This window comes from Anas acuta, chromosome 5, assembly GCF_963932015.1.
Source record: "Anas acuta chromosome 5, bAnaAcu1.1, whole genome shotgun sequence".
Lineage (NCBI taxonomy): Eukaryota > Metazoa > Chordata > Aves > Anseriformes > Anatidae > Anas > Anas acuta.
In genome coordinates this window covers 49,439,973-49,464,460 of record NC_088983.1, presented here as the reverse complement: position 1 = coordinate 49,464,460, position 24,488 = coordinate 49,439,973, and the positions used below count along the sequence as shown (strand labels likewise).

The following is a 24,488-nucleotide window of genomic DNA, read 5'->3' as shown; positions in this document are numbered from 1 at the left end:
TTTATACTAGGTTTTCAGGAAAGATTGAACTCAAGACTGATGTACAGATAAGAAAGGCAGAGAACAAAAGCATTCTTGTATCTTATTGGAAAATTCATTATTAGAAGGTTAGCTCATTTCTCAAATGTTTTTCCACGTTGCTTGGTTTCCACCTCCGACAAGCCATACAGCTTGCAAAGGCATCAGGCTGCACCTTGCTGCAGTAGGGCAGCCCACGAGAATGCCTCAGTGTGCTTCCTCAGGCACCTCCAGCCAGATTCCCTCACGTACAGCGGCCTGAATTACATCCAGTTTGGCCAGGAAAGTACTCTCTGGATATTTTCTTACAGTTATCAGTCATAACTAGAATCTGATCTCTCGCTGCCACCAACTAATCATCAACTTCCTGGGATTTATAAATCAAGAAGTGCTGAAAAGGGCAGGCTGGAAGACAAGAGAGAGCCTAGCAGCAGCTTGTACAAACACTCAGGGATTCAATCACACGGGTGTTGCAAGCTCAATGGAAAGAATAAGATGTCGGGCTCAGGAATGTAAACCTTGGCATCTGATTCATCACAAAAACAATGGTATGGGTAGGTGTAAGGGCTGATTGTTACCACCCTCTCAGTCTTCACGCTGTATCAGCTGGATACCACAGAAGAGCAAATGGCAAGACTACAGGACAAGTGATCCTTTCGTAACACAAAACACAATTTTATAAACTAGGAACACAACTTAAATCCTTCCCATCATCTCCATCCTGTTTGAAAGCCAGGCTCTGCACACTACTGCCTTGTTTCACGTTTATCACAGCAGCTGCTTCAGTCCTCCCGTACCTGCTGCAGCCACCCTGCTGTCTGAGCCCAACTCTTACGGTTCTCTCAGTCCAACTGATCACCAACAAACCTGCTCCGGGGCCTGGTCAGCCAAAGTTGGATTTACTAGCAAGCATAAACAAGAGCAGAAAAAAATTAGTTGGAATTTGCTAGCTTTTGAATGGACATAGGATCTTCTCACCCCCCTGCCTCTTCCTGGTTGATTGTAGTCATCCAGCTCCTAACCAAGGAAATAACCTCCCTCACAGCATTGTTTTCTTCAAGTCATATGTTTATTGTTTTCTACTTCTGGAGTGTAAAATAGGGAAATTAAATTTGACAGCAAGTTAGTCACCATAAGGGCATTCTCTTTCCCGTAAAATATTCCTATAGCTATGGCTTCTCACATGGTTCAGTGCCTTGCAAAGCTTCCCATATATTTGCATGTAAGATCCCTTTCCCTAAAGCCTAGTCCAAGCCATCTCCCCACAAACCAGTCAGCAAGGCTCCAGCCACCAGGGACTTCAAAATCATTTGGCATAATACTTCAAATTTCAGTTAAAGCGTTCTTGAAGAAAACTCTCAGTCCTAAAACTTGTCCTTTAGAAGACAAACCTTAAGTCTTCATTTGTAGAGGGTAAATCATGAGCACCATCCACCATGGAAGAGCCTATCTCAAGAAATCTTAGAAGTGTTTTCCTCACTACAACGAGGTTGGTGCTTCCTAGCTATTCAGCACGTAGGAAGGAAAGGGAAATGAGGATCTAGGAATAAGCAGCTGAACAAATGGAAAATGCTCGTTGAAATCCCTGAGGTTTTAGTACAGTCAAACATATTACCTAACCTCTTAACCAGAACATCGGATTCCCAAAATTATTTCCACTTAAGAACTAGTTGGTAATTGCTGCATTTACTGTGGTGCAATAATGCTATTAAAATAAATTAAGGTAAGGGAGAGAGCAGACCTTGAAGCTCCTGCTTTGAAGCCTGGGAGGATGTAATTTGGCACCGATGCCCAGACCTCACAGTGACTTGCAGGTGCACAGCAGCTGACAGATAATATTCAGAAATGATTCATGATATTTATTTTCCTCACATTACTTTATAATCCTTCATAACGCTTTCAGAAGTAAGAAGTTTGGCATTCTTCCTCTGTAAAACAGAGATAAGGCATACGACAAAAGTTTACCCAAAATGCCCACAGTCAACCAGGTCAACGGGAGGAAGAACCCAGGCGGCTGTCACTGCTGCTCCCTCTGTGCTCAGGACATGAGAAATGCACCCTAGTTTCCAAACCTTCAGCCAGGATAATATAAGTACTACTTAATTAACTACAGGGTGTAGGTACTGTGGTGTAAATGCCTGAAGTAACTAGGAAAATAAAACTAACATTCACACTTTTAAGGAAAAGGTACAGCATTGAAGAGGCTTTCAGGGTAGGGCATAACTGCATTATCTGAGCATTCCCTAGGCTCCCAACCTTAGATGCTATCGCGCTGGGGAAACTTGGTGTGCTAGCTCTAAGGAACACCACGGAGCGTAGAGTGGAGTGGAGACACCACGGCTAGGCTCTGTAATCAGGTGGGGCCTCGATTGTTCTTGTGCACAAAGCTGCACTTTTTGCCACCCTAAGCCAAAGACCTGTCATGTTTTGACAAATGCTGTACCCTAGTGTACTTTTTGCTCATTATAATATCATTATAATACCAAAACACACCTCCATCCCAAAAGCTACCCGCCTCCAAGGTGCGACCACCCCTCACTGAGCATGCGCTCTGAATTTCTCGGAGCCTATTACTTTAAACGGAAACGGGAAAACTTTACACCAATCATAACTAAGATAGGCTTGACTAGAGCCACTCAAGCTCCACCTAAAAGATAGAAAATAATATAAATTGGCCCAAGAGAGAGGGGATGTTAGGGAAGATACCATCGTCAGGGGAGATACCATCCCAAGGACATACAACATCCTTAGGACCTCCTGACTCCTGGGATCAGTCGACGGGCTGAGCCTCTCTTCCCCCCCCATTGGGACGCCTTTGGGTGAGATCTGAATATTTGCTTATAAATCTCTATAGAGTCTTTGATCCTTTTAACGCGTTTATTTCTAGGCTGCGCACCTAGAACACCTGTAACACCTAGAACACCTGTAACACCTGTAACACCTGTAACACCTAGAACACCTAGAACACCTAGAACACCTAGAACACCTAGAACACCTAGAACACCTAGAACACCTAGAACACCTAGAACACCTAGAACACCTAGAACCCGCACCTAGAACCCGCACCTAGAACCCCTGTAACACCTGTGTATTTCATGCATACTAGCTTGCTTTTGCAGATAGTCACTATCACCGGCAATCCAAAAGAACCTGATTATCTGTTGCTGTAATAAACCATACTTGATTGCATTGTGATAGCTCTCATTAATGTGACTAGGGTGAGGGTGGTTATCCGTGATAGTTCAGTGTTCTGAATCTAACCAGACCCCCAGACGGTTAGTGCATTGTTGGTGAATGTCTGAACGGACCCCCAGGTGGTTATTACGTTTTTGGTGAATGTCCGAACGGACCCCCAGTTTTGGTGAATGTCCGACTGGTTCAGTACTCTGAATCCAACCGGGCCCGTAACGGTTAATCAGCTACACCCCTTTAACAGGACAGGTACAAACACAACTTTCTGCACCCAGTGCTCACCAGATGCTCTCACCAGATCGCTGCTTTCCTCAGCAGCCAAAATCTACTTGGACATCTGATCTGGATTGGAACAGAGATACTAAAAGCTAGTTTGGAGACCAGACGTGATGGCACTCCCTCGCTGTTCCCTCTGCACTCCTCCCTCTGCTTGTTCTCCAGGTTTTACTGTTTGCATAAACTCCGTATTACAAATGAACAGAAAATTAATTATTCAGCTTCTAATTCCCATTGCATGTTGATGTTTATGTAATTGAAAACCATGTAATTGCTTTATGTTTTTAACATCCCTTATAAATATGGATTTTTAACGTAATCTTTTACAGCAAATTAGCACAGAATATCTGGTAATGTGAGATGGGAGCTTGAGTTAGTTTGGCAAGCTGAGGAAGCAGCACACAGACTGAAGACTGGCATGGTGTCTCTCACCACTTCACAACTTGCAGTAGGCAGAAAGCCTGCTGTGGTGCCCAGCTTTCCAAGAAAGCTTGATCAGACTCTGGGACCTGAGTTTTAACGCAAGAGCAGCGAAGAAGGTAAAGCTAAGAATTCAACAGCCCCATCCTTCACAGATTTACAGGTACTGAAATGCTTGACTGGAGATCAGTCTTGGTTTAATCTGAAGTCTGGCAACCAACTTTATTTGTGGTGGTAATCCATTTGCTTATCAAGTTTCATTTGCTAGTTTTAGACCAGGCAGCGTGAAATACCTTTCTTTGGAACCCCAGCTGGCAACTTCTTTAGGTTTTAAACATCACCCTGAAGCAATTTTTCTCCACAGTGAACACAGCAGACTGGTACAGCAACTGAAGCATGACCTGCAGTAGGCACAAAAGCCATTTGCTTCAGCTGCAGAAAGTTAACACTCCCACTGACCTGGCTGGAACCAGCTTTTCATGCCCACTCCTTCTTCCAGAAAGACGTGGAGATGTCTAGTAGCCACACAATAACAACATTGTTATTAACAATGTTAATAACAACACAGCTGTGAGGTATCCCTCAAATACATACAGCTTCCCACTCCCTTATCTTAAAATGTGTGAAGTTGTATTTTCTGGAAGGCAAGGTAAAATTGTGGCCATGCCAGCTACATAAAGCCTCTTACAAAAAAAAAAAAAAACAAAAAAAAACAAAAAAAACACATAATTATTCTAACCAAGAACTTCTCAAGAAAGCAGACACGAGCTGTCCAGACCTAACAAGGTCCCCCCAACACAGGGTCTTCTGCCTTTGAGGGCAATTCTGCATTTCTCACTGCTCTCCTACGAGGCAAGTGCAGTGCATCAGCACAGCTTCTAGCTGCAGAGACATCTGGCTGACCCAGCCGCACTGCTTTTATTCTTGCTGAGCAGATGTCAGTAAAACTTTTCAACAGACCTTGGTAACCCTGCTCTTGGGGACTGTCTACACAGAAATCATGCTGATTTAAGTCAATTACATAATTGATTCTGTATTAAACTGCTGCAACCTCTGCCTATAGACACTAACTTTTACACCTGGTCATGTGGACTTGCTTGTGGCTTTACATTTTAGTAAGAACACCCATATGAGCTTTGACAGAGCTCACATGTCGCAAATTATTCCCAGATACAACCGAAGCTGTGAAAAGATACAGATTTTAACCATGTGCAAAACTAGTTTCAGCTGGGGACAGCATTGCAGCCTGACATTTTAGGAGCCACATCCACCAACTTTACTGCAGCAGCTGCAGGAAAAAAAAAATAAAAATAAAGATGATAATAATAAAAAGCAAAACCCAAAAGCCTCACACAGAAGATTCTGGGATGTTTTCTTCCTGCTCACGCAGGTCTGAGCAGCAAAATTGATCTTCAATGTAATCCTGCTGCTGACAAAAAGAACAACTCAACTCCTAAGGAGCAAGAAAATTCTTGTGCTCTCCGCTCAATTTCCTGCACAAACTTCTTAAAGTAGCAAGCTGCCCCTGTCATTCCCTTTAGGAAATCATTTCTAATTAGTGGTTACAGACACAAGAAAGCCAAACTAAGATTTGTGAAGGCACTGGAGGTTAAATTAGCATTAGACTTTCTGCTGCCATGGCCAACACAGATAGGTCTCAAAGCTCGATTTATGCTGAAGCGTTATCAGCTAGCTCAGATCAACGCCAACAGTCAGGCTGAAGACCAAGGATTGCCACCCGGAGGAAGGTGCAGGGCTGATGGGCCAGACGTGGCAGGAAAGCCGTGCAGACCAGCTCTAGGCTGGGCTCGGAAGCAGAATTAAAGCAGCCAGGTCTGATGAATGAAGGTTAGGGCTAGAAAATGAAGAGGTGGCCAAGGTAACTCACTCTGCTAGTGAGAACTCTTCAATACTTAAACCAGAAAATCTGTGCGGTGGCCCTAAACCACAAAACCTTTGCTGTGGCCCTTTTCTCCCATTTGCTATGACAATGACTTTTTCCAACAACAAAAACAACAAAAGATCCTCCTGGTACTGAAACTGTGCTAACAGGAATTCAGGTTTCGTTTTAAATACACACATTATAATCCTTTTCCACCTTACCTGAAACTGAAGTCTTTCTACAGAGAGTCAAAAATCAATCTGTGTGCCTTTCATCTGGATCTTCTCCTCTGCCAGCGAACAGACCAGGGGGCTGTGCCTACTGCTCTGCAACAGGAGCCTTCCCCACAATTAAATGACACCGACACCTTTGAAAAGTTAATGCAGTTCAGCAGCCAGGACATTGCATGACATTGCCAAAACGTATGGTGTATTTCAAACACCCACATGCTGTTAAAATCTTGGGGAAATAGTATTTGAAAGGAATTGATTTTTACTAATGAGAGCTCAAGGGAGAATTTAATTAGCCTGAAGAACAATGGGAAAAAATGTCCTTTATTTTAAACTTGTCTTCCTCTAGTGTGACATTTTATCACCTGTTTTTGAAGTTTTGAAGCACAGGCAAAGAAACTGGATACTCATGTCATCACCTTTTTCTGGAGCTGTTAATGAGGCACATGTAACAAAGCGAAGATAAAAATATCTGGACACAATTGTTAAGAGCTCTTATTTCGTCTCTGCACAGGTGAGAAAAAACATGCCACTCACAGCCTCAATTCCCTAATCAGCCTCTGGCTGAAAGCAAAGTCGCTGATACATGGTTACAGCCTTCATGCACTGTTTTTGAACCTAGCTTGAGAACCTCAATTTCAGCCCCAGCTACCAAAAAAAAAAAAATTAGAAAAAAAAATAAAAGTTTTGTTGCCAGTTTGGAGACCTGAAGTCACTGCTGGTCTGTGGATACATTACATCTGCTTTTAGTGCAATAGGCACTCTCCCAACAGCGTTGGGCTAACATTTTGGCACTTCTGTTACTCTGCCAAAACGCTAGGTCAAAGTGCCCAGGGGCACCGCAATGCTCCTCCCCAGGCACGTACGCCACTTCTGCACCAAACTTCCCCATCCCTGCAAGCTGCAGGAGCTGCAAGGCGCAGCAACTCGAACACACTCGTACCAGCTGCCCAGGCTTCTCCCTGTGACCCCTGCTGCAGCTTTTTACACTCCCAAAATTGCACAGCCCCCATGCGCAGTCATGTCAGGATTCCTCTCCTTGCCCTGCTCAGAAGTCACCATGCTTCTGAACTGGGCTGGGGCCATCTAAAACCTCTGTGTTATTACCTGCTGTTCAAATTAAATGGAAAAAAAAAATTACAAAGGAAAAGCCTGGCTTGAAAGGCAGCGGGGATTGTGGTGTGAAACCCACTGCTGGAACCAGTTCACAGGCGAACTGATCAGCCGTCCAAAATGCCAGTACTGATGAGTACCAACGTGGGCATCCTGGAGCTCACCTTACTCCACACAGAGGCATCAGTCTGCTTTTTGACAAAAACACTCTCAAACAATCTCACGAGGAGAGGAAAAGGGAAAGCAGCACCCTGAACTTGATCAGGGAATGGAGAAAAGACAGAACACATGGTTGACAGGATGACTTCCATCCAGCAAGTGTTATAAAACAGGGTTATTAGAGAGCTAAATATGCTCAGGCACCGCTTCGATTTAATAAAACATCCAGTGACATTTTATTTGTATCCCTTCGTAAGTTTGTGCTTCTGTTCAGTCTGCCTCCGAGTATTAAATTCCAGCTGTAGGCTGAATTGGACTAAGCTGACACACGGTAATTGCCAGTTGAGCTCCACTTTACAGACTGAGTCAATAATGAGACAAAGAGAGACTCGATAAGGGGAAACGCGTGCAGCCAGACCCAGCTTTGGGCAGCCGAGGTGATACCACAGCACTGGGGAACTCCAGGATTTCTGCTTGCCATCTGCAAAGGGCTGGCTACGAGCTCCACGCGGAGCAGGTTGCTCTGAGAGCTAGTTGTTTTGTGGTGTTTATAGGTCGGGTATTGTATTGTGTTGTATCACTGAAATTTGGAGTGTTTGTTCCACTTGGCTGTCAGCTTGTTTGACACGGTCAGATTTTTCAATTTGCAGCATGCTGCCAGTTTTTACACAAGCAATTTATATATGCCACGGAAGAAAGATCAGAGACTTCTGGCAACTGCGTACGCTTCTAAATTTGTTTTAGAATATTGGGGTACATCAAAATCCTAATGAGAATTCAATTAAAAATACACAAAACTAAATAAGGAAGCATCCACATGCGCGACAGTGGCCGTTGCCAAATATATTGCAGAAATGTAGCACAAATGTGCAAATGTAGGGCACCTGCAAAACACGTGGTGTGCAACTTGACCGCGGCGGCACTGTTTGCCAACAACTGCGGAGCTCCAATTGTGGCCACGTTCCTGAAGCCAGCCCCAGCCCCAGGGACTGTGGACTGGCTGCAAAGAAACCCTCTTTCCTAGGCAACAGGGTTAAGGCTAATAAAGGTATTTAGCAAACTTAGTAGGAAAGAAAAGAAGGGCCGTGAAAGGAAGAGGAGTTTGAATTCAAATAGCCAGTGTGCTTTTGTTGGGGCTAAATCTTTCTAGCCCAACAGGACAAAATGGAGGAGAATTTTAAGGAAGAAACACTGTGAAAACACCTTCAGATTAAAAGCAATTAAAGGAATAAGCTAGGTAACCATAAAGCTAAACAAATTTGCACGTTTATTGAATAGTATTAAGAACAAGGAATTCCATTCTAGTTTGGTGGATGGCTGGCAGAGAGCGGGGAATCCCCCGTGCTGGGCAGAAGGCCGCTGGGCTGGGTTACCACCAGCGGTGGAGTCAGGGCATGAGAGGGACTCAGAGCTCCAAGAGGAAAAAAGTGGATGGAGATCCAGTCCTAAAACCAGGCGGATACTTGGATGAACGTACCACAGACTAGACCACGGGAAAAGTCTGGCCGTTCAACTTCAGTGCTGGACACCAGAGACAAGTGGAGTGTGGCTGGGGTGGGACTAAAGGAACAGCTCTGAGGATTACCACAGCAGCCCAAGGGTAAAATACCCATGCTGGGAATGAGAGCAGAATCATCTGACTTGCTTCTAGATTGTCATGGTTTAAGTTTTTAAACTCACCCTTTCCCCCATGACATACAGACCCTTTTAAGATATGCAGCACTTGCTTGCACCCTGAAGATGTGCAACAAGTGCTAAGGAGAAAGAAGGGCAGGAACGTGTTTCCAGAAATCTGACCTTCCTCCTGTTTTTGCCTTGGGGCCTCTGTCCCCAGACAAACCCACCCCTATTTCTGACTGAAAGGAATCATTATAAAACCACAGTTTCAGGCTCACCTCAACTCACAGCACTCAAGCAAAGCCAGTACCCATCAAGGAGGGTGCATTTTGAAGTGCTGACCTGGCCTTGACATGGGACACACTTTTCAGAAGGGGGTTTCACTCCTCTTTTCCAGCCTGCAGAGCGACCGTGCTTGACTGAAACGAAGTCTATGAGTGAAGGAGCACCTGACACAACCCAACCAGACATGCTACCGGAGCCTTCCAGAAATGACAGTAGGATAAAGGAGGCCTTTGAAGTCCATGGAGGAGTAGGAAGGGGTGTTAATTTAGAAAACTTGTCAGTATACCCAAGAGCAGAAGGAGAGCAAAGTACCAATTAATAATTCACACTTCTATTCCACATGTTATCATAGTATCTCTAAACAGTTTGCAAACATTGATTAAGCCTCACGACATTCCCCTGCAGCAGACAAGCAGAGATGAAGCTCTGCCACCAGCCCGGATGTTACTCTGCCCGCGCTGTGTTCAGCTGAGCTGTGCCTCTTCTTCCCCATCTGTTAAATGGCGATAATGACACTATCATACAACAGGGAGTGGTTCAAAAGCTTACTGATTGCTAAATCAACATTTTTTTAGATAGGAAAGTAGCACACAAGGGCAATCTCCTATGTCAGACCGCACTCAATTACACTGAATTAAAGCTACTACATTTGACATGATAACATGCCTGGTGGAAAGAAAATCCTCCATCTTGCCTTTACAACGCCCTACAGATTTGCTTTGCTCTGTCCCTAAGCACCTAGAACACTCAAATTCCAGTTAATGACCAGGATTCTTGGGTGCTGTGTTAACACAAAACTCATCATAATTATGGTAATTATAAATTACCATAGAAAGAATTGAGAGAAATGAAAGAGACTGTCCACTGTAGCCTCTAATTCTCAATTAACACAAAGTACTTGGTGTGTTTGGGAGCCAGCACTGACATACCCATAGCTGCGAACTCCAGAGGGAATCTTCATTTACATTCAGATGGGAAGCTGAGCACATTACACTGTTTAATCCTCGCTTTGAAAGACAGGTATACAAACGTATCCCACTTACAGATGGGGAAATGGCAATTCCGGGAAGCTCTTCAACTGCCGAAGGAGAGAGACAATCCCACACGCACCCCACAACCAGAATTTCACCTCAGAACCTCCTTATTCCCAATTTTGTCCTTTGAGTGTTTTTGTTTTTTAATACATAAATAAAAACAACTCCTTGCTGCTCTGGTCCTAATGAAAGAATTCCTTTTTCCTTGTGTGGGGGCTCTTTCATGCATAGAAGGAGGCAGAATTGCTTTGCTTAACCCCCTTTACTAATCTGACTTTTCCAGAAGGACCAAAGATAAAGACAAAGTAGCGGCTTCATGAAATACAGCTCTTTTCTTCTCCTGAGCCTGACAGTCACTTCCAAAAGCAGATTGTCATGACAACAAACAACCTGGAGGCAATCCAGCCAATTAATCTGCAGAGGAAGCAGCCATCCCAACCTTGGAAAAGAACACTGCTGCTTTAAGCTACCGATGCCAAAAAAGCAGAAACCCAACAAAACCTTACCACACACATTAATCTTATTAGGCTGCCCTAGGCCCATAGTGAAAAACAATTCACCCCTCAGCACAGCAGCACTACTGCAGTAGCAATACAGAGCACAAGCCCTTTTTCCCTTCCCTTTCCCCAAGACAACTGCAGCGCAGGAGGCTCTCTCTGAGCTGAGTTACGTCTCCGGGACGTGACACAAGCTGGGCAAGTACCAGGCTGACCCAGTCAGCTTTTACATCCCGAGCCCAACACAGAGCTCGTAGGTTAAGCAGAGAAACCACACAGCAGAGCTCATCACACACCACTGCTGTAAACCCTTTTTTGTTGACATCGCTGCTGCTTGTTTTCCCTCTTCCCTTATGAGTTGTCAAGAATATTTATCACCGTGTTGAGCTCTGAATTATTTTCTCTTTCATGAAGGACTAAATCATCAGTGCAGCTAAATATTGAAGTAATTCTCCTTCAATTTCTCAGATTTCATCTTTCATACCCTGCCTTATCTCTCCCTTCATGTATCCTGCTCTCTATAGGTCCCAGCGCACTGCGATATCCCTGCAAACATCGACCCAGTCTCCCTTTTTTTCTACTCTGGTCTCTCAGAAGTAACTCAGACATGAAAACGTTTAGCAGCTGATGCCTGATACACATCATTCGTCACCCTCAGGTCATTCATATATATTTCATGTTTCATAAAGCACCATGGTACTAAGTTACAGAAAACAAATGCGGGGAACACTGTATGCAGAGATAGAGCAAAAGTTGAAAAGAAAGAAAAATGCCAGAGATTGTGTTTTGAGATTCTCACCAGGCTCAATACAAACAATTTTCAGTCATTAGTAAAAACTTTTTTCCTGACTTCATTTTTTTTCTCCTCATAAAACAGAAATTAAAATGGGTAGGAATGTGTTCTTTCACTGTAGTCTTGTCCCACAGTGAAACATACCCTGCAGAAAATAACTGAGCAACGAGGACCCAAAGCTTTAAGCCTGCATGGACTTACTCATGGTAAACAGACAGAGCACCAAACTTCCTCAAAGTGAAGTTGTATTATTGATCCCTCCGGGTCCAATCCGTCTCTCTTGGAAGTCACTAAATGCATTCCCAGCAACTTCAGCGAGCTCTGGATGACAGATTATAAACACTTCCAGCAGAAGTGCATTTTTATTAATCTGAGAAAGATAACAGTCCTCTGAACACCGATAATGAAATACACGCATACACACAAACATGCACGGTGTTTCACTCATTTGCAGGATCAGGGAACCACAGCTCTAGCAAACACAGAGCAAGCCAACAGAATCATATTTTCTACTGTGCCTGCTCCGCATTAGTTGGGGTTGGGATAATGTTGCAGATTAGAATGAAAACCCTGTGCCTACCTTGAGGGCTTTCACAGCTTTCTTCATCACTGTTGTCTTGACAGTTATTTTGACTGTCGCAGACGAAGCTTTTATCAATGCAAAGACCATTTTTACAGTGGAATCGGGCAGTAGAGCAAAGCAAGGGATTTGCTGCTGTGAAAAGAGAAAGTGAGATCTTTCATTAGAGACTCTCCTATCGGGCAGTGAAATAGCCGTTAAGCAATCAACAACAACAGGTCACAATGCAACAGTTGGTCAATCCACTGAACACGTGGGAGTAACTTGGCAATCAAACACACCTTGTCTCTCTGAGCAGAGGGAGATGAAATTTCTAATTCATACAAGATTCATTAGAATTAACAGAGGTTTAGTCCACCCACAGCGTGATAAGCCTTCTGTTCACTTTCATGAGAGTCCCTGTAACAAGCACTGTGCTCAGCTTTTGTTCACCCTGAAGACAAACTGAAAGCAGCACTGCCTTTTGCTTCCCCTTATGACAAACTCAGTTTAGCTCAAGTCTTATAAGCCAACAGTCCCGGCTGAGAACTGCTGTGTAGAGTTTAATTTACCACTGGTTCTGTTTTTTCCAACTTGCTTTTTGGAATTGATACAACGGCAGCGTTGACACTTCTCAAATTCTCAGTTTGAATTTGAAACTCCTTTTTGAGGGTAATACACACCCAGAAAATCCTTTCAGGAAAATAAGGCCCTGTGAGTTAGGTGAATGCACGCTCAGTAAGAACAGAGCAGTATTTAGGCAGACTCATTTAGGTAGAGCAGTCTCTTCACCCACTGCAAACCTAGCACCTTACAGCTTATTTACTGCTCTGTCTAGTCTCATTTACAAACCTGAAGCAGCACAGTTTCAGCATTTCTGGGAGATTACATCACAGCTTCAATGTGTCTCACTGCCAAGGAGATTTTCTTGATACTCATCTTTGTTTTCTCTTTCCTAATTCCATCCTTCTACCCTTAGCTATCCCCCAGCATACATAACTACGTAATCCCTCCTTGAACAATGTTTGCACCCTGCACATACAGCGTAGATAGCCTTATCTTCCTGCGTAGTCATGGCTTAGCTGAGATATGCATAATTTAGCAGTTTTTAATATCTCCTCATAAATCAATCTCTCTGTCCCTTAATCATTTTTGTCACTCTTCTCTGAACTCCCGCCAACTTTTGGTAATGAGGTGACTGAAACCGACTGCAGCATTCCAACTGAAAATCTTAAAAAGCTGTTTAGATGCCTTGTCTGCTTCAAAGTGCTTCTCTGCCACAATAACAAAGGGGATTACAGCTCCCAAATACTGACTGGCTTCCTATTTTTTTATTCCTTAAAGTAAGAACTGCCCTTAAAGAGTCTTTCAAAAATAAAAAGAAAAAAAAAGACCTTTAAAGTCTGCTACGCATGTAATCTGCAGTATACATAACAAACACTCCCTACATCTGGGCAATTCCTCCAGCTCCCCAAAAGCACATTTATTATGAACATGCCAAATCTCCTTTGGTCTGGAACTGCCGTGTACTTGCAGAGCATGTTGATTTGCAGGTCACTTCAGGGCCTACAGCGCTGTTTCTCTACATAAGCAAAGCTGTGACAAGACACTCAGGTATACTGGAAAATACCACGAGTGCGCTTAAATGGCAAAGAGAAAAAGGAAGATCGGTGGCCTGTTGTTATCAGCTGAAAGGCCCTGTTGGAGCTACATGCCACAAGCACATGAGAAATTGAGGAATTCATAACTATCTCCAGGGTGGTTGTTTTAAACTGAAACCTGTCATTTGTCTGTCCACTACCTAAGAGATATTCAAAGCACGCTTGTATAACCCATTTGTTCAAGTATAACCCAATGACTGCAGTGTAATTTCCCTAGCCTTCGATCTTCTTCCACTACCCTCATCCCCGCTGTAGAGGTGCTATCTCCCTGCCACAGCCTCCCAGGAGCCAAAACACTCTGGACCAACAACAGATGGCACCTTTAAAGGATGCTCACGCTGCCATAGGGACCTCAACATGTGGGGGAAGCACACAAACAAGAAAGGCAAGTCCTCCAAGAAGTAGACAGTGATAGATCACGGCAAAGACTGCCCCTTTTGTTATCTTTGAAAGCCAGTGTCTGTTGGCCTCCTCCTGACCTTTAAATGACATTAAAAGGAAAAACCCAGCCTGCTCCAACAGGAGAATGAGCAAGTATTTGCTTCGAGCTTCCGCCTACAGACCCACGCAACATCAGGGCTTTTACCAGCTCCTGATAATAGCAGCAGGGCTGCTGGATCGAACGTAACCTTTCCTTACTGCTGTGATAAATCCCTGCTAGAGTTACAGATGGAAATGGATCTATGCAGCCACACGCAAGGGTTTCAGCCCAAGTCAAGTAGTACTTCAAATGATATCTCTGCTGTGACTTCCCTGCAAGCTGCTGAGCGACTCAGGAGCTCAAGCTTGCGTCTTGGCAGGCACATCAGACTTTGAGAACCTGCTTCTCCTTCCAAGAACCTGTTTCACTAAACAACCCTTTCTTTGCTTTTTTGTTGTTTGGTAACACGTATAAACAGAGAAGTCTAAATGTTCTGATAAACAAATAATTAATCTTATTCGGTGACGAGAAAAGGGAAAATAAAAATTAAACAATTTTGTCATATTTGTACTATTTGCCCAATGTGAATTGCATTTGAGCACAGAGAACCTGTTAAAAGCAAACACGCAGCTTAAATCTCATTTCAAAATCACAAATGGGTCTTAACGTAATATGCAGACATTAAGTACAAAAAAAAACAGAGCTAGACCTTAGAAAAAGATCACTCCTACTGATTGGATCCTTAAAATGTCTTTTTTTTTTTTTTTTTTTAAGGCAAGCCCTGTTTTTGTGATGTAGATTTCACACATGGTTCTCTATCTCTGACAGCAGTGAGAGGCTACATTTTGAGAGCGTTGCTGATTTTGCTTGACAATGCACGCAATAGCACAGGCTCCATCCTGTAGCAATGACTGGCTCAGAAAACATCTTAAAATTAACCGGAAAAAAAAACACTGCTGAAGAAATCATCCACTTACACTGGGAAAAAAATGCAGTGAAGAAGAGGTGGAGAATATACTAATGAAAAAGACAGTGTTTATGTATGTGTAGGTGGAAATTGGACACGACCAAAACCAAGATGAAAGCAGGTGAAACCTTGCCTTCATTAGTTAGGCCATCTGCCATTATAAAATGCAGTGGTTTGCAAAGCAGTTGGATGTCACCCTACCATCAGTCTTGAGCTGCTTGTTGTAGAGACAGTTGTTCTGTTGCATAAGTCTCATCTGAGCTGCTGAACCAACAACCATGAAAATACACCCTGTAACAAGTTGTAGGAGGCAGTGCCAGTGCCTGACAAAACTAAGTAACTAGGTTGGAAGGGAAGATTTGCAGCTTTCCTTCTGCAAACAGCAGTGCTTCAGGATCAGAGAACACACACACGTCCTAAGGAAGATGAAGGTAAGGCAGTGATTATTGCAAGGAGGTTGATGAGACTCCTCTGAGGTGAGAATTAAAGCTTACATTTCCTTTTGAGGCAGATTTGACTTATTTTCTTAACACTATCAACATTTGATGCAACTGAGAGACTCTCTCAAAAAAGCAAAGAAAGCACACATCACCTAGGTTATCTGACTCGAGCTAAAGGCTAACTAGGCTTCCATTCTGTGTACTATAGATAAGGTAAAAGAAAACATGCTCTCACTCGTGCTTTTTACTTACTGCAGTTCTCCTCATCGCTGCCGTCGGGACAGTCCTCAAAGCCGTTGCAGCGGAAGCGGCCGATGATGCAGTGGATGCCGCTGGCGCAGGGGAAGAACGTGGCTCCGCACTTGGACTTGGCTTTTGCTGCAAGAAGAAAGGCACAAAAGAGGGTGAAGATTAGGGAAATGTCTTACAAAGGTTAAAAGACATTTTTGTAGCAGTACAGGGTGCTCAGAGAAGCCTACACGTGGAGAGGCCAAGGCAGACAGGGATAATGAACATGGCAGCAAGTTTGGAGAATTTGGGATCTGGAGGAAGAAACGTGCAAAGACAGGCATATAAAGATGCAGGAAGCATCCAGAGAGGGAAAGGGGAATAGAAAGATATGAAGTGAGTTAGAGTCTTTGTGAAAAGACAAAATATAAGAAACCTTAATTAAAGTACTTTTAAGGCTGTAAAAGTCATATTCAAAAAAAGAAAATGCTATAATTAACACTGCCGTTACTTAGCATAGTTTATAGAAAAATTATAGAAAAATTACATAAATTTTATAGAAAATTATATAAAATTGGGTGCAAAGGGAACATGAGTTGCATGAATTGCATCTGTTACTGTACATCTCTCTATCGTATGGCTTTCATTATAAAGCTCTTCAGGACATAAACCACATCTATTTCTATTTTGTACTCACACAGCAATTCATAACACTAAATACTAACAATGGCATCAAAACATGTTTAACAAATGATTACAGAATCTCATTTGATCTCAAGCACTTTGCATTTTTTTACTTCACTGCACAGCAACTCTTCATGGCAGGGAGAAGGGAACACTGCCCTGAGCAAGAGTAATGCAGATGCTTCCTCCACATTGCTCAAGGCAAGCACCAGTGCAGTCTTGTGTTATCACCAGCCTAGAAAAAAACAACTCCCAAAGTAAAGACAATTGAACCTAATTTAGATTTTTTTCTTCCTTCCCTTTTTTTTTTTTTTTCAGATTAGCACACAACCTGATTTTCTGCACAGACCCTGCAGTAAGTGCCCTGGAAAGCAGAGCCTGGCTGAGGGCAGGGAGGCGAGCACGGAGCACGCCAACAGGCCGTGAGGCCGCACGCAGACCACTCACACGAGAACAACAGGAAAGAAGTCAGCTCTCTAACTTCAGGGATTTTGTGTAAATTTTTCCTTCTTTCCCTAGTTCTACACCAAACGTACAAGACGTGTTTACAACTCCCAGGTTCTGAGATGTGACAGATCTGGAGATGGCGGTGGCAGGCAGTCTTTTTATGTAGCCATATGGCATACCAATCCGACAACGTGGGCAGTTTTATAAGGTCAGGACAAAGTCAGGGAACACAGAAGTACAGACAAAACAACAACACAAAGTATACTCAATGGGGACAAGCAGCTTCGTTTTAATTTGGAAGGGAACCTCTCTTGCGGGGATAAAAACGAAGTGCAGCTGTAGCAGAGCCATCTTCCATCACTCAGTGCAGTACATATAAACAGCTTCAAACCACAGCTACAGTAACTCTTGCTTGATTTAGTGGCCTCCCAAGGCAAATTCCTACAAGTTCCTCTGTTACATGTTTTTCTTCATTATTATACCAGTAGTTTTAAGTTAGGATTATGGAGTGTAAAATGGGATGTATCACTGGGTTACAGATATTCAAGTACTACACATTCTGAAGAGAATCCAAGATCCAAGGTCTACTTAGGGAAAAAAAAAAAAAAGGAACCATTACTTTGTAGGAAAACAGGTGATAAATTACTCTGAAGTAGCTGCCGTGCTCAACACCACCAGCGATGGCAAACCCTCAGCCAAGACACTCAAGCCCCTGAATGCTTCACACAGCTTCAAAGAGCAACTCCCGTGCTGGAGTTTTGTGGCAGACTGATTTCAGCTAAAGAATTCAGTAGCCACAAGGTCTGAGGCCGTGCCATACCCCACCTCTTCAAACAAAAGCAACAAAACAAACACTTCAGGAACAGATCCCACGACCGGCACTGAAGCAAGCCGGCCGTAGGAGCATTCGACACGCCAACCAGGCAACCAATGCTCCTACATAAAGAGGTTCCCAATGCTTTGCCCTTTTTTTTTTCTTCCCCTTTTTCTAAAAGCTAGCATCTCCTCCACATCACAGAACACACCCCAGCCCAAACGGCTGCCTCTGGACAGCTTCCTCCTTCAGCCGCGAGTATTTTGAGCCCGAATGGTTCCAAGAAACGGAGGGTGAAGCAGCAGCAGCTGTGGGTTTGCCTCTGTTAGCACCTCCTGCATCCTGTTTCTTCAAGCAGGTTTACTTCTGTCACAATTTGGGGTCTGAATTTGGAGGCTATCAAGTTTCTGACCAATATCGCCACCACTGAAAATCCACCCACCCCGCACCACTCCCCTCAGGCGAGAAGGCCCCAGGCACGCCTGGTGAAGGCCCCAAGCACATCTGGTGCGTTCCCTTCAGCTACACCAGGCAAACCATAAGCAGTATTTAATGTTTCACAACATCTGGAGGAAAAGGGAGCTGGAGTGACCACAAAAGAAGTCATTATTTCTGGAAAATGCATTGTCTGTCTGTCCAAAGCATCCCAATACCCCATCAAAAAGAGGGAGAGACTATTCAGGACACTGATTAATGCACGCACTGCTTGGACTACTGCTTACTTCAAAATTTTCTCTTTAAACCTTTTCCTAGCTCGTCCTTCTCCTCTTGAAACAGCAAGCCAGAGAACAAGATTTTTATTTTTTAAATTTATTATATAGTTATTCACCCCTGAAGGAAGGAAATAACAGCAAACAAAAAAGAAATGCACCTCTGCATACTTGCAGCAAGCATAATACATACACCAAGCAATCCCAACTCAAAGGTGCTCTCATGTTAGATACCCTGAAGAGATAAAGGACCGTTTCAAGTGCCGCTGTGACTCACTAGCCACACAGCTAGCAGCTGGTAGGCACAAGGCTCACTCCCTAAGAGAACTGCCTTCCAAAGCCCAATTCCAAATACGAAATGTATTGCTCATGTGCTGGGTATAAATGCAGGAAAAATGAGGACGTAGTCCAAGCCACATACCCTGAGACTCTTGATACCTCTACTGGGGAATTTCTGCTTTATTTCCAATTTAACATCCTCGCTGTCCTCTGGCAGAGCTTTCCCGAGGTATTCAGGCAAGAGCTGTTTGATCATTGCTCACAAAACTTCCTATGGAAAACACAATTATTTCTTCCCGAGCAAAAACGCACCTTCTCGTTCTGCAATGCTACCCTGAACACAACGAGGCTATCCGTTTTCTTGAGGTCTTTGGCTCCCTCACGACTAACAGATACATCTAGCAGGCTCATGCCTGCCTGTGGTGGATTCAAGCCATTTGCTGCACTCTCCGCCGCACTCTTCTGCAATTCCTACTCCCATTACACGACTGTTATGAAAAAGGTTTTCCTCTCCTTTGCGCATCATTGTGTCTTCTGCTGCACAGGCCTCAAGTTTTCAGGCAGATCGGTACGTGAAAAGCTTCACTTTTATGTAACAGCAGCTACTTATTTGGCTCCTTCAGTGACTTCAGTCTTGATAAGCTCTCAAGGACATCATTATCTTTGCAATCTATATCCTTCTGTCACACTTGGCTGAAATGGGCTCAGGATAATAAAAAATTACTTGGGTATCAGGAGATGGCAGAAGAGCGGTGAAAAAGGACAGACGCATGTGGATCATCTGACCTTCTTTATTCTTTAGCCTTGCTGTTATCACCAGCCAAGGGAAAGAGAAGGGAGAAGTTGGTTGTTTTCAAAGGAACTGGCAAATGCTCCTGAGCCCAGGACTCCCAAACCTAAGAAATTGAGGGACCACGAGCTGAGGGGAAGGGGAAAGAAATGAAGGCCACACCTGGAAAACAGGAAAAAAAAAAAAAAAACAACAAAAAACACCCAGCAACTTAAAAAACTGTGTCTAAAGAAAGGCAACTCAAAGAGTGGATCCACTCTGGATCCAGATGACAAATCTGTTGCAGAACTATAACAAGCACAAAACCACCCCAAACCTAGGGTGGAAAAGGAGAGATTCACCTCGGTTCTTGTCTTCAGCTGTTACCTAGTCATGGCACAAGCAACCCAGGAATGAAACATTAACACGAATCTGTATTTCCATTAAACAAAATGGAATTCCCATGGTATTTAAAGAAAAAGGTGCCACTGATCCGGCACGCACAGGAGCAGCCTCCCCTGACTCCTGCAAGTATGGGAAGAAACTCTGCTCCTCACTGACACGCTGTTCTCATCTCCTGAAATTCGAACCTGAAGGAAGGGGATAAGATGCTCACAGAGAACTGCTGGCCACAGTGTAAGCTTGCCAAATGTTCCCCCCAGATTGATTTACTTAAGTTCAAGAGAACTATTTTGGCAGTTATGTGCGCGAGTGTGTGAACTCGCTCCTTATGCTATGCAGAAACCCATCCTCCCACCCCCTTCTTTTAAGGCTCTAAAAAAAAAAAAAATATTGGTAACTTCCAATCAGGACCGGCTGTACGTTCCCACCGAGGGTGTGACAGTTTGCAGGCACAGCTCTACAGCATTAACAGAAAAATATATTACTATCTTTAGGGGACCAAGTGTGAAACAGAAGTATTTTTCGAAAAGTGTAATCCATTTTATTATTTCTCAGCAAAAAGATGAACAGTGGGGGGAAAAAAACACAGATTCAGCATATGCTTTATGAAACCATATACTGCATATAGATACATCCTTGCACAACAGCAATTCTGACACCCCTGACTTGGCTACAAGGTTTTTAACCTGATTAGAAGGTTATAACAAATCCTTTTCAGTTATGGGCAAGCAATTTGCTTTCCATAGGTAATACGGCAATTGAGCAGCATGGCATCAAATGATTTCTCTATATATCAGCAAGTGAACTGCAGTCATGGACTACAGATTTGAGGGATATTGCCAGGACAAAATGGTACAGCCAACCTCTTGGGGGGGAAAAAAAGTCTTATGTAACTGTGAGGAGATACTAAACTACTATTTTGAGAAAGTAAAATTTAGATCTGTTTGTCACTCTAATGAGACATTGCTTGAAAAGAAGCCATTATACGTTTATAACAAGTCAATTTTCTCTTACAGAAGCCAGTACACAGTCTTGCTAATGAAGCTTTGGGGAAGAAACTTTCTGACAAACCTTTACTGTTGAGCCAGCTCAACCACACCTCCGGCATTTCCCTTCTTTTCACAGCAGATGCAAAGATAGCGCGTAACATACCCCACACGATGCAGCCACTAGGACAAGCACATTTCCTTCTTTTACCGCTACAAACAATTCTATTTTGAAACGCGTCTCAGTCATTTTGCAATCTGGAGCGAGGACAACAGGATGCAGCAGATCAGCAGCAGACATTTTGCGACAACCTGCAGCTAGGAGTGAACTCCACGGCATTTCAGCATCAGCATCCTTGCAATCAGCCTGTTGCCTCAGAACCCCCCCAGGTAGCAATCAGGCAAAACAGCCGCGTGCTGCTTCACACCCACACGGCTCAACCCAGCCATGGCCGGGGATTTATTCAGCTCGTCAAAACCTGAGGACTTAGATGCAAGAGCAACTCTCTAAACAGAAACTGTTGTGTGCGGATGCTCACTACTGCCTGGCCACAGGTGTTTTCCTGGCTTTGATAGCAAACCACCTTACGCATCCCTGAGGTTAATTTGTGTTGATGGATGCCGCAGCCACATCAGACGGTGCTGTGGGTCCAGGAGCAGCTACACACAGCATTTCAGTGACAACTCTGTGAAGGAGACAGGAACAGCCATCTCTTCAAGTTCTCCTCGCTCTTTGGAAAAATGGGTTTTAACTTGAATTTACAGAGAAGGATTGATTTTCCAACACAACGTAACAGGCAGGATGACACCAAGACAGCCTTTCACTTCAAGCACTGCTACAAATGCTAACCCAGCTAATACTAACTTTGGTTAATTGCTGTCTGGGCCTTATTTTCACTTTGGTTCCCAGCAGGGAAGCCACCACTACCTGCATTCGGGCAGCCACCTCAGCACAGCACGCCAATGCATCACCCGTGGGCTCACTGAACCCTCCAGCAGGGCAGCCCTGCAGAACGACGAGAAGTTTCACTTCCTCTTCTTGCTTCTTCTTATCTAGAAAACAGCTAGCACTCGAGCAATATTTTCCAGTATTAAATCCACATAAAAGTCTACTACACCAGAAGTTCTCCAATTCGAGACAAACCTTAATGAGTTTTGATCCAAAACACAGCCATTACAGAGCGTTTGTTGCACCTACAAACAGCCCTTGGGGCACTCTTACCTCTGCTCCCTATTTAACCACTCATGTGAAAAACTTGCAAGTCAGAAACTGCTAATTGAGACTCAGAAAGGGAGCCTAACAAGCAGCTTGTTTTAAAAGCAGCAACATTTTTATAAAAATTAGTGAAACTAATCCCCCAGGAAACATCAGAGGTTGCCTCCGACCTAATAAACCATCACCCGCTTACGTGGGCAGGATTTACATTATAGTTTATAGTAAGAAAGAAAAATACTAAAGTTAAAAAAAAAAAAAACAAAAAAAAAACAAGAACAAAACCAAAAAACAACTCAGCTACCACAGAATCAGCTGCTTCCTTTGAAAAGGGGAAAAAGAGAAGGCTTTGGAGTACTGTGGAGACAGTGGCCTTTGCTTGTCAAAGAGTAAAGTAATGTTTTCTTTAATAATTTCATGGACAAACACAAAGTCTAAGCCAGTTCAGGACTGGTATAAGCAGAACAGAAGGCAGTAATGGACTTCAGCAGCAGGGGAAACACTCCTGAGGACATGTGTGTGGCAAGGACTTGGATCCCTCACCCCATCCATGGCAGTAGCTGCCTGATCCGCGCTGCATCCTGCCACCGACTGCTCCCAGCTGGCAAACCCACCCCAGCTCCAAGCTCTCCAAACCGGCTATGTACTGACCCCCATCTAGAGGGGACCACCAGGAGGATTAAATACTTAGCGCCACACACCATTTTGATCTCTTTACATAAAAAGCCATCAAATGCTAGTTGCTATTGCATTTGCCCTTACTCATGTGTAAATTTCTGCAATTGAGCTTCACATGAGATGTTCACCGTGGTTACTTCATTATAAGCGGTATTATAACTAACTCAAAGTGTTTGGTTGCTTAATCATGAATGAAAGTAAGAGTTAATTCTAGTTTGGTATTCCAAGTTTGTGAGCCATCTCAGTAAGTGACAGAAAGATTAGCAGCTGGCTTGCAGCATCTTCTCAATTAATGCAGGTGCTCATTTCATGCATTGTTTAAAGTTCAGCTTTGTTTAAGAATCCCGATGCTTGTCACCTATCTAAGAAATTTGCTAAAAAACTTCAGTAAAGCTGATATTCCAGTGGTTCTGCTGGCTAAATGGCACTCCAAGCTATTTTTACATCCTGGAGAGCAGCACATCCAAAGAGCAGTTAAGAAATCCTTTTGCCAAAGATGATGATTCTCCTTTCCCAGCTGAGTTTCTGCATTATGAACGCAAGATAAAATACAGCACCTCTGTGCCTGCCCCCCTCACTCCGCATGAATGCCAGCAAAGCCCTGACATTTGATTGCTGACGAGTTGTGGCAGTGAACGTACACCTGAAGGCAGCCAGCGAGGTTTCAGAAGCCAATTCCCTTTTTGCTTCACTTCCCATGAGTGCTGTAATACAGGCTGGATTCTTGGGGGTATCTTACCTACAGCAGCTTTGGAAAGAGCATTTTGCTGGAGGGGAAAATTAAGGTCCATAAAAACAGTAACGGCTTAATGGCAAAGCCAGCCTCATGTTGGAAATGTATTGCAGGTTGGGAGAGCAGGGTTCTCTTTCAGCTTTCAGGCTTGCCGTCTAACACTTCACAAATCACTTCAGAACTTGTTATGAGAAATTCCACTTCTGGAAGATAAGACATCACAGAAAAACGCAGAAGGAAGTAATACCTGTGGGCCTTCAGAGTAGCACCACGGTGCCATGGGCAGCCTTGGGAAAGCAGGCCTCTGAGGGGACTGAGCTGGGCGCTGGGGACCTGACCTGCCTGATTCCCCCGAGTCCTTCCTTGCTCCTGTGGCCAGATGCTTCCCCATCCCCTCCTGACCCTTCCATCACATCAGCTTTTTTGTTCCACTGAAGCAATTGGAAGGAAGACTCAGACCAAGCGACCCAATCAGTCATTTGAGCTGGATTTTTTTTAATCTTCCAAAGGGAATAAGCAAGCAGGGCTGGCACCTGCATTGCACTGATCAAGAAGCCAGGACATTAGAAGCAGCACAGTCAAGGTGTAGCTCAAAGTCTCCCAAAGATCAGAAGCACTACAGCCAGAAGAACTGCTGGATGATTACTGAAAGCCTCCCAGATTTTAAGCATCAGTGCAAAACATTGCTCTGTGTGAGGCAGTGGAAGCTAAGCAGTGACAACGTGATATACTGATGACTTGCAGGCAAAGGTTCAGTAAAACTCGTGTTCTGCCTCTGAAGCCGGGTTTCCTTAGGAGCTTTGGTTTCCTTCCTGGATCTCCAGGAGTTTTTCCCGGGTCTGGGAACTCAGAGGTGTATCTGAAAATTATTTGCAGGTGGTGCATTAGCATTAAGCAACAAATATGTCAGGTCAACCAGGAAGCATAAATAAAAATACAAGGACGCCTAAAAGCACGCATTGATCTTAAGACAGAGGTTTT

General features: G+C 43.8%; 1 protein-coding gene across 5 annotated transcripts in view; it reads right to left on the bottom strand.

Annotated features, from left to right (window-relative positions):
• LDLRAD3 (low density lipoprotein receptor class A domain containing 3) overlaps nt 1-24,488 on the bottom strand; it is a 127,286-nt gene that overhangs the window by 42,722 nt on the left and 60,076 nt on the right. For 4 of the 5 annotated variants that reach the window (XM_068684675.1, XM_068684676.1, XM_068684672.1 and 1 more), the window contains 2 exons: nt 15,817-15,942; nt 12,097-12,231 (listed from right to left, as the gene is read on the bottom strand). In XM_068684675.1, coding sequence (XP_068540776.1) covers nt 12,097-12,231; nt 15,817-15,942 — 261 coding nt within the window. The remainder of the gene's footprint in view (nt 1-12,096; nt 12,232-15,816; nt 15,943-24,488) is intronic. The other variant, XM_068684674.1, reaches the window with a different exon arrangement.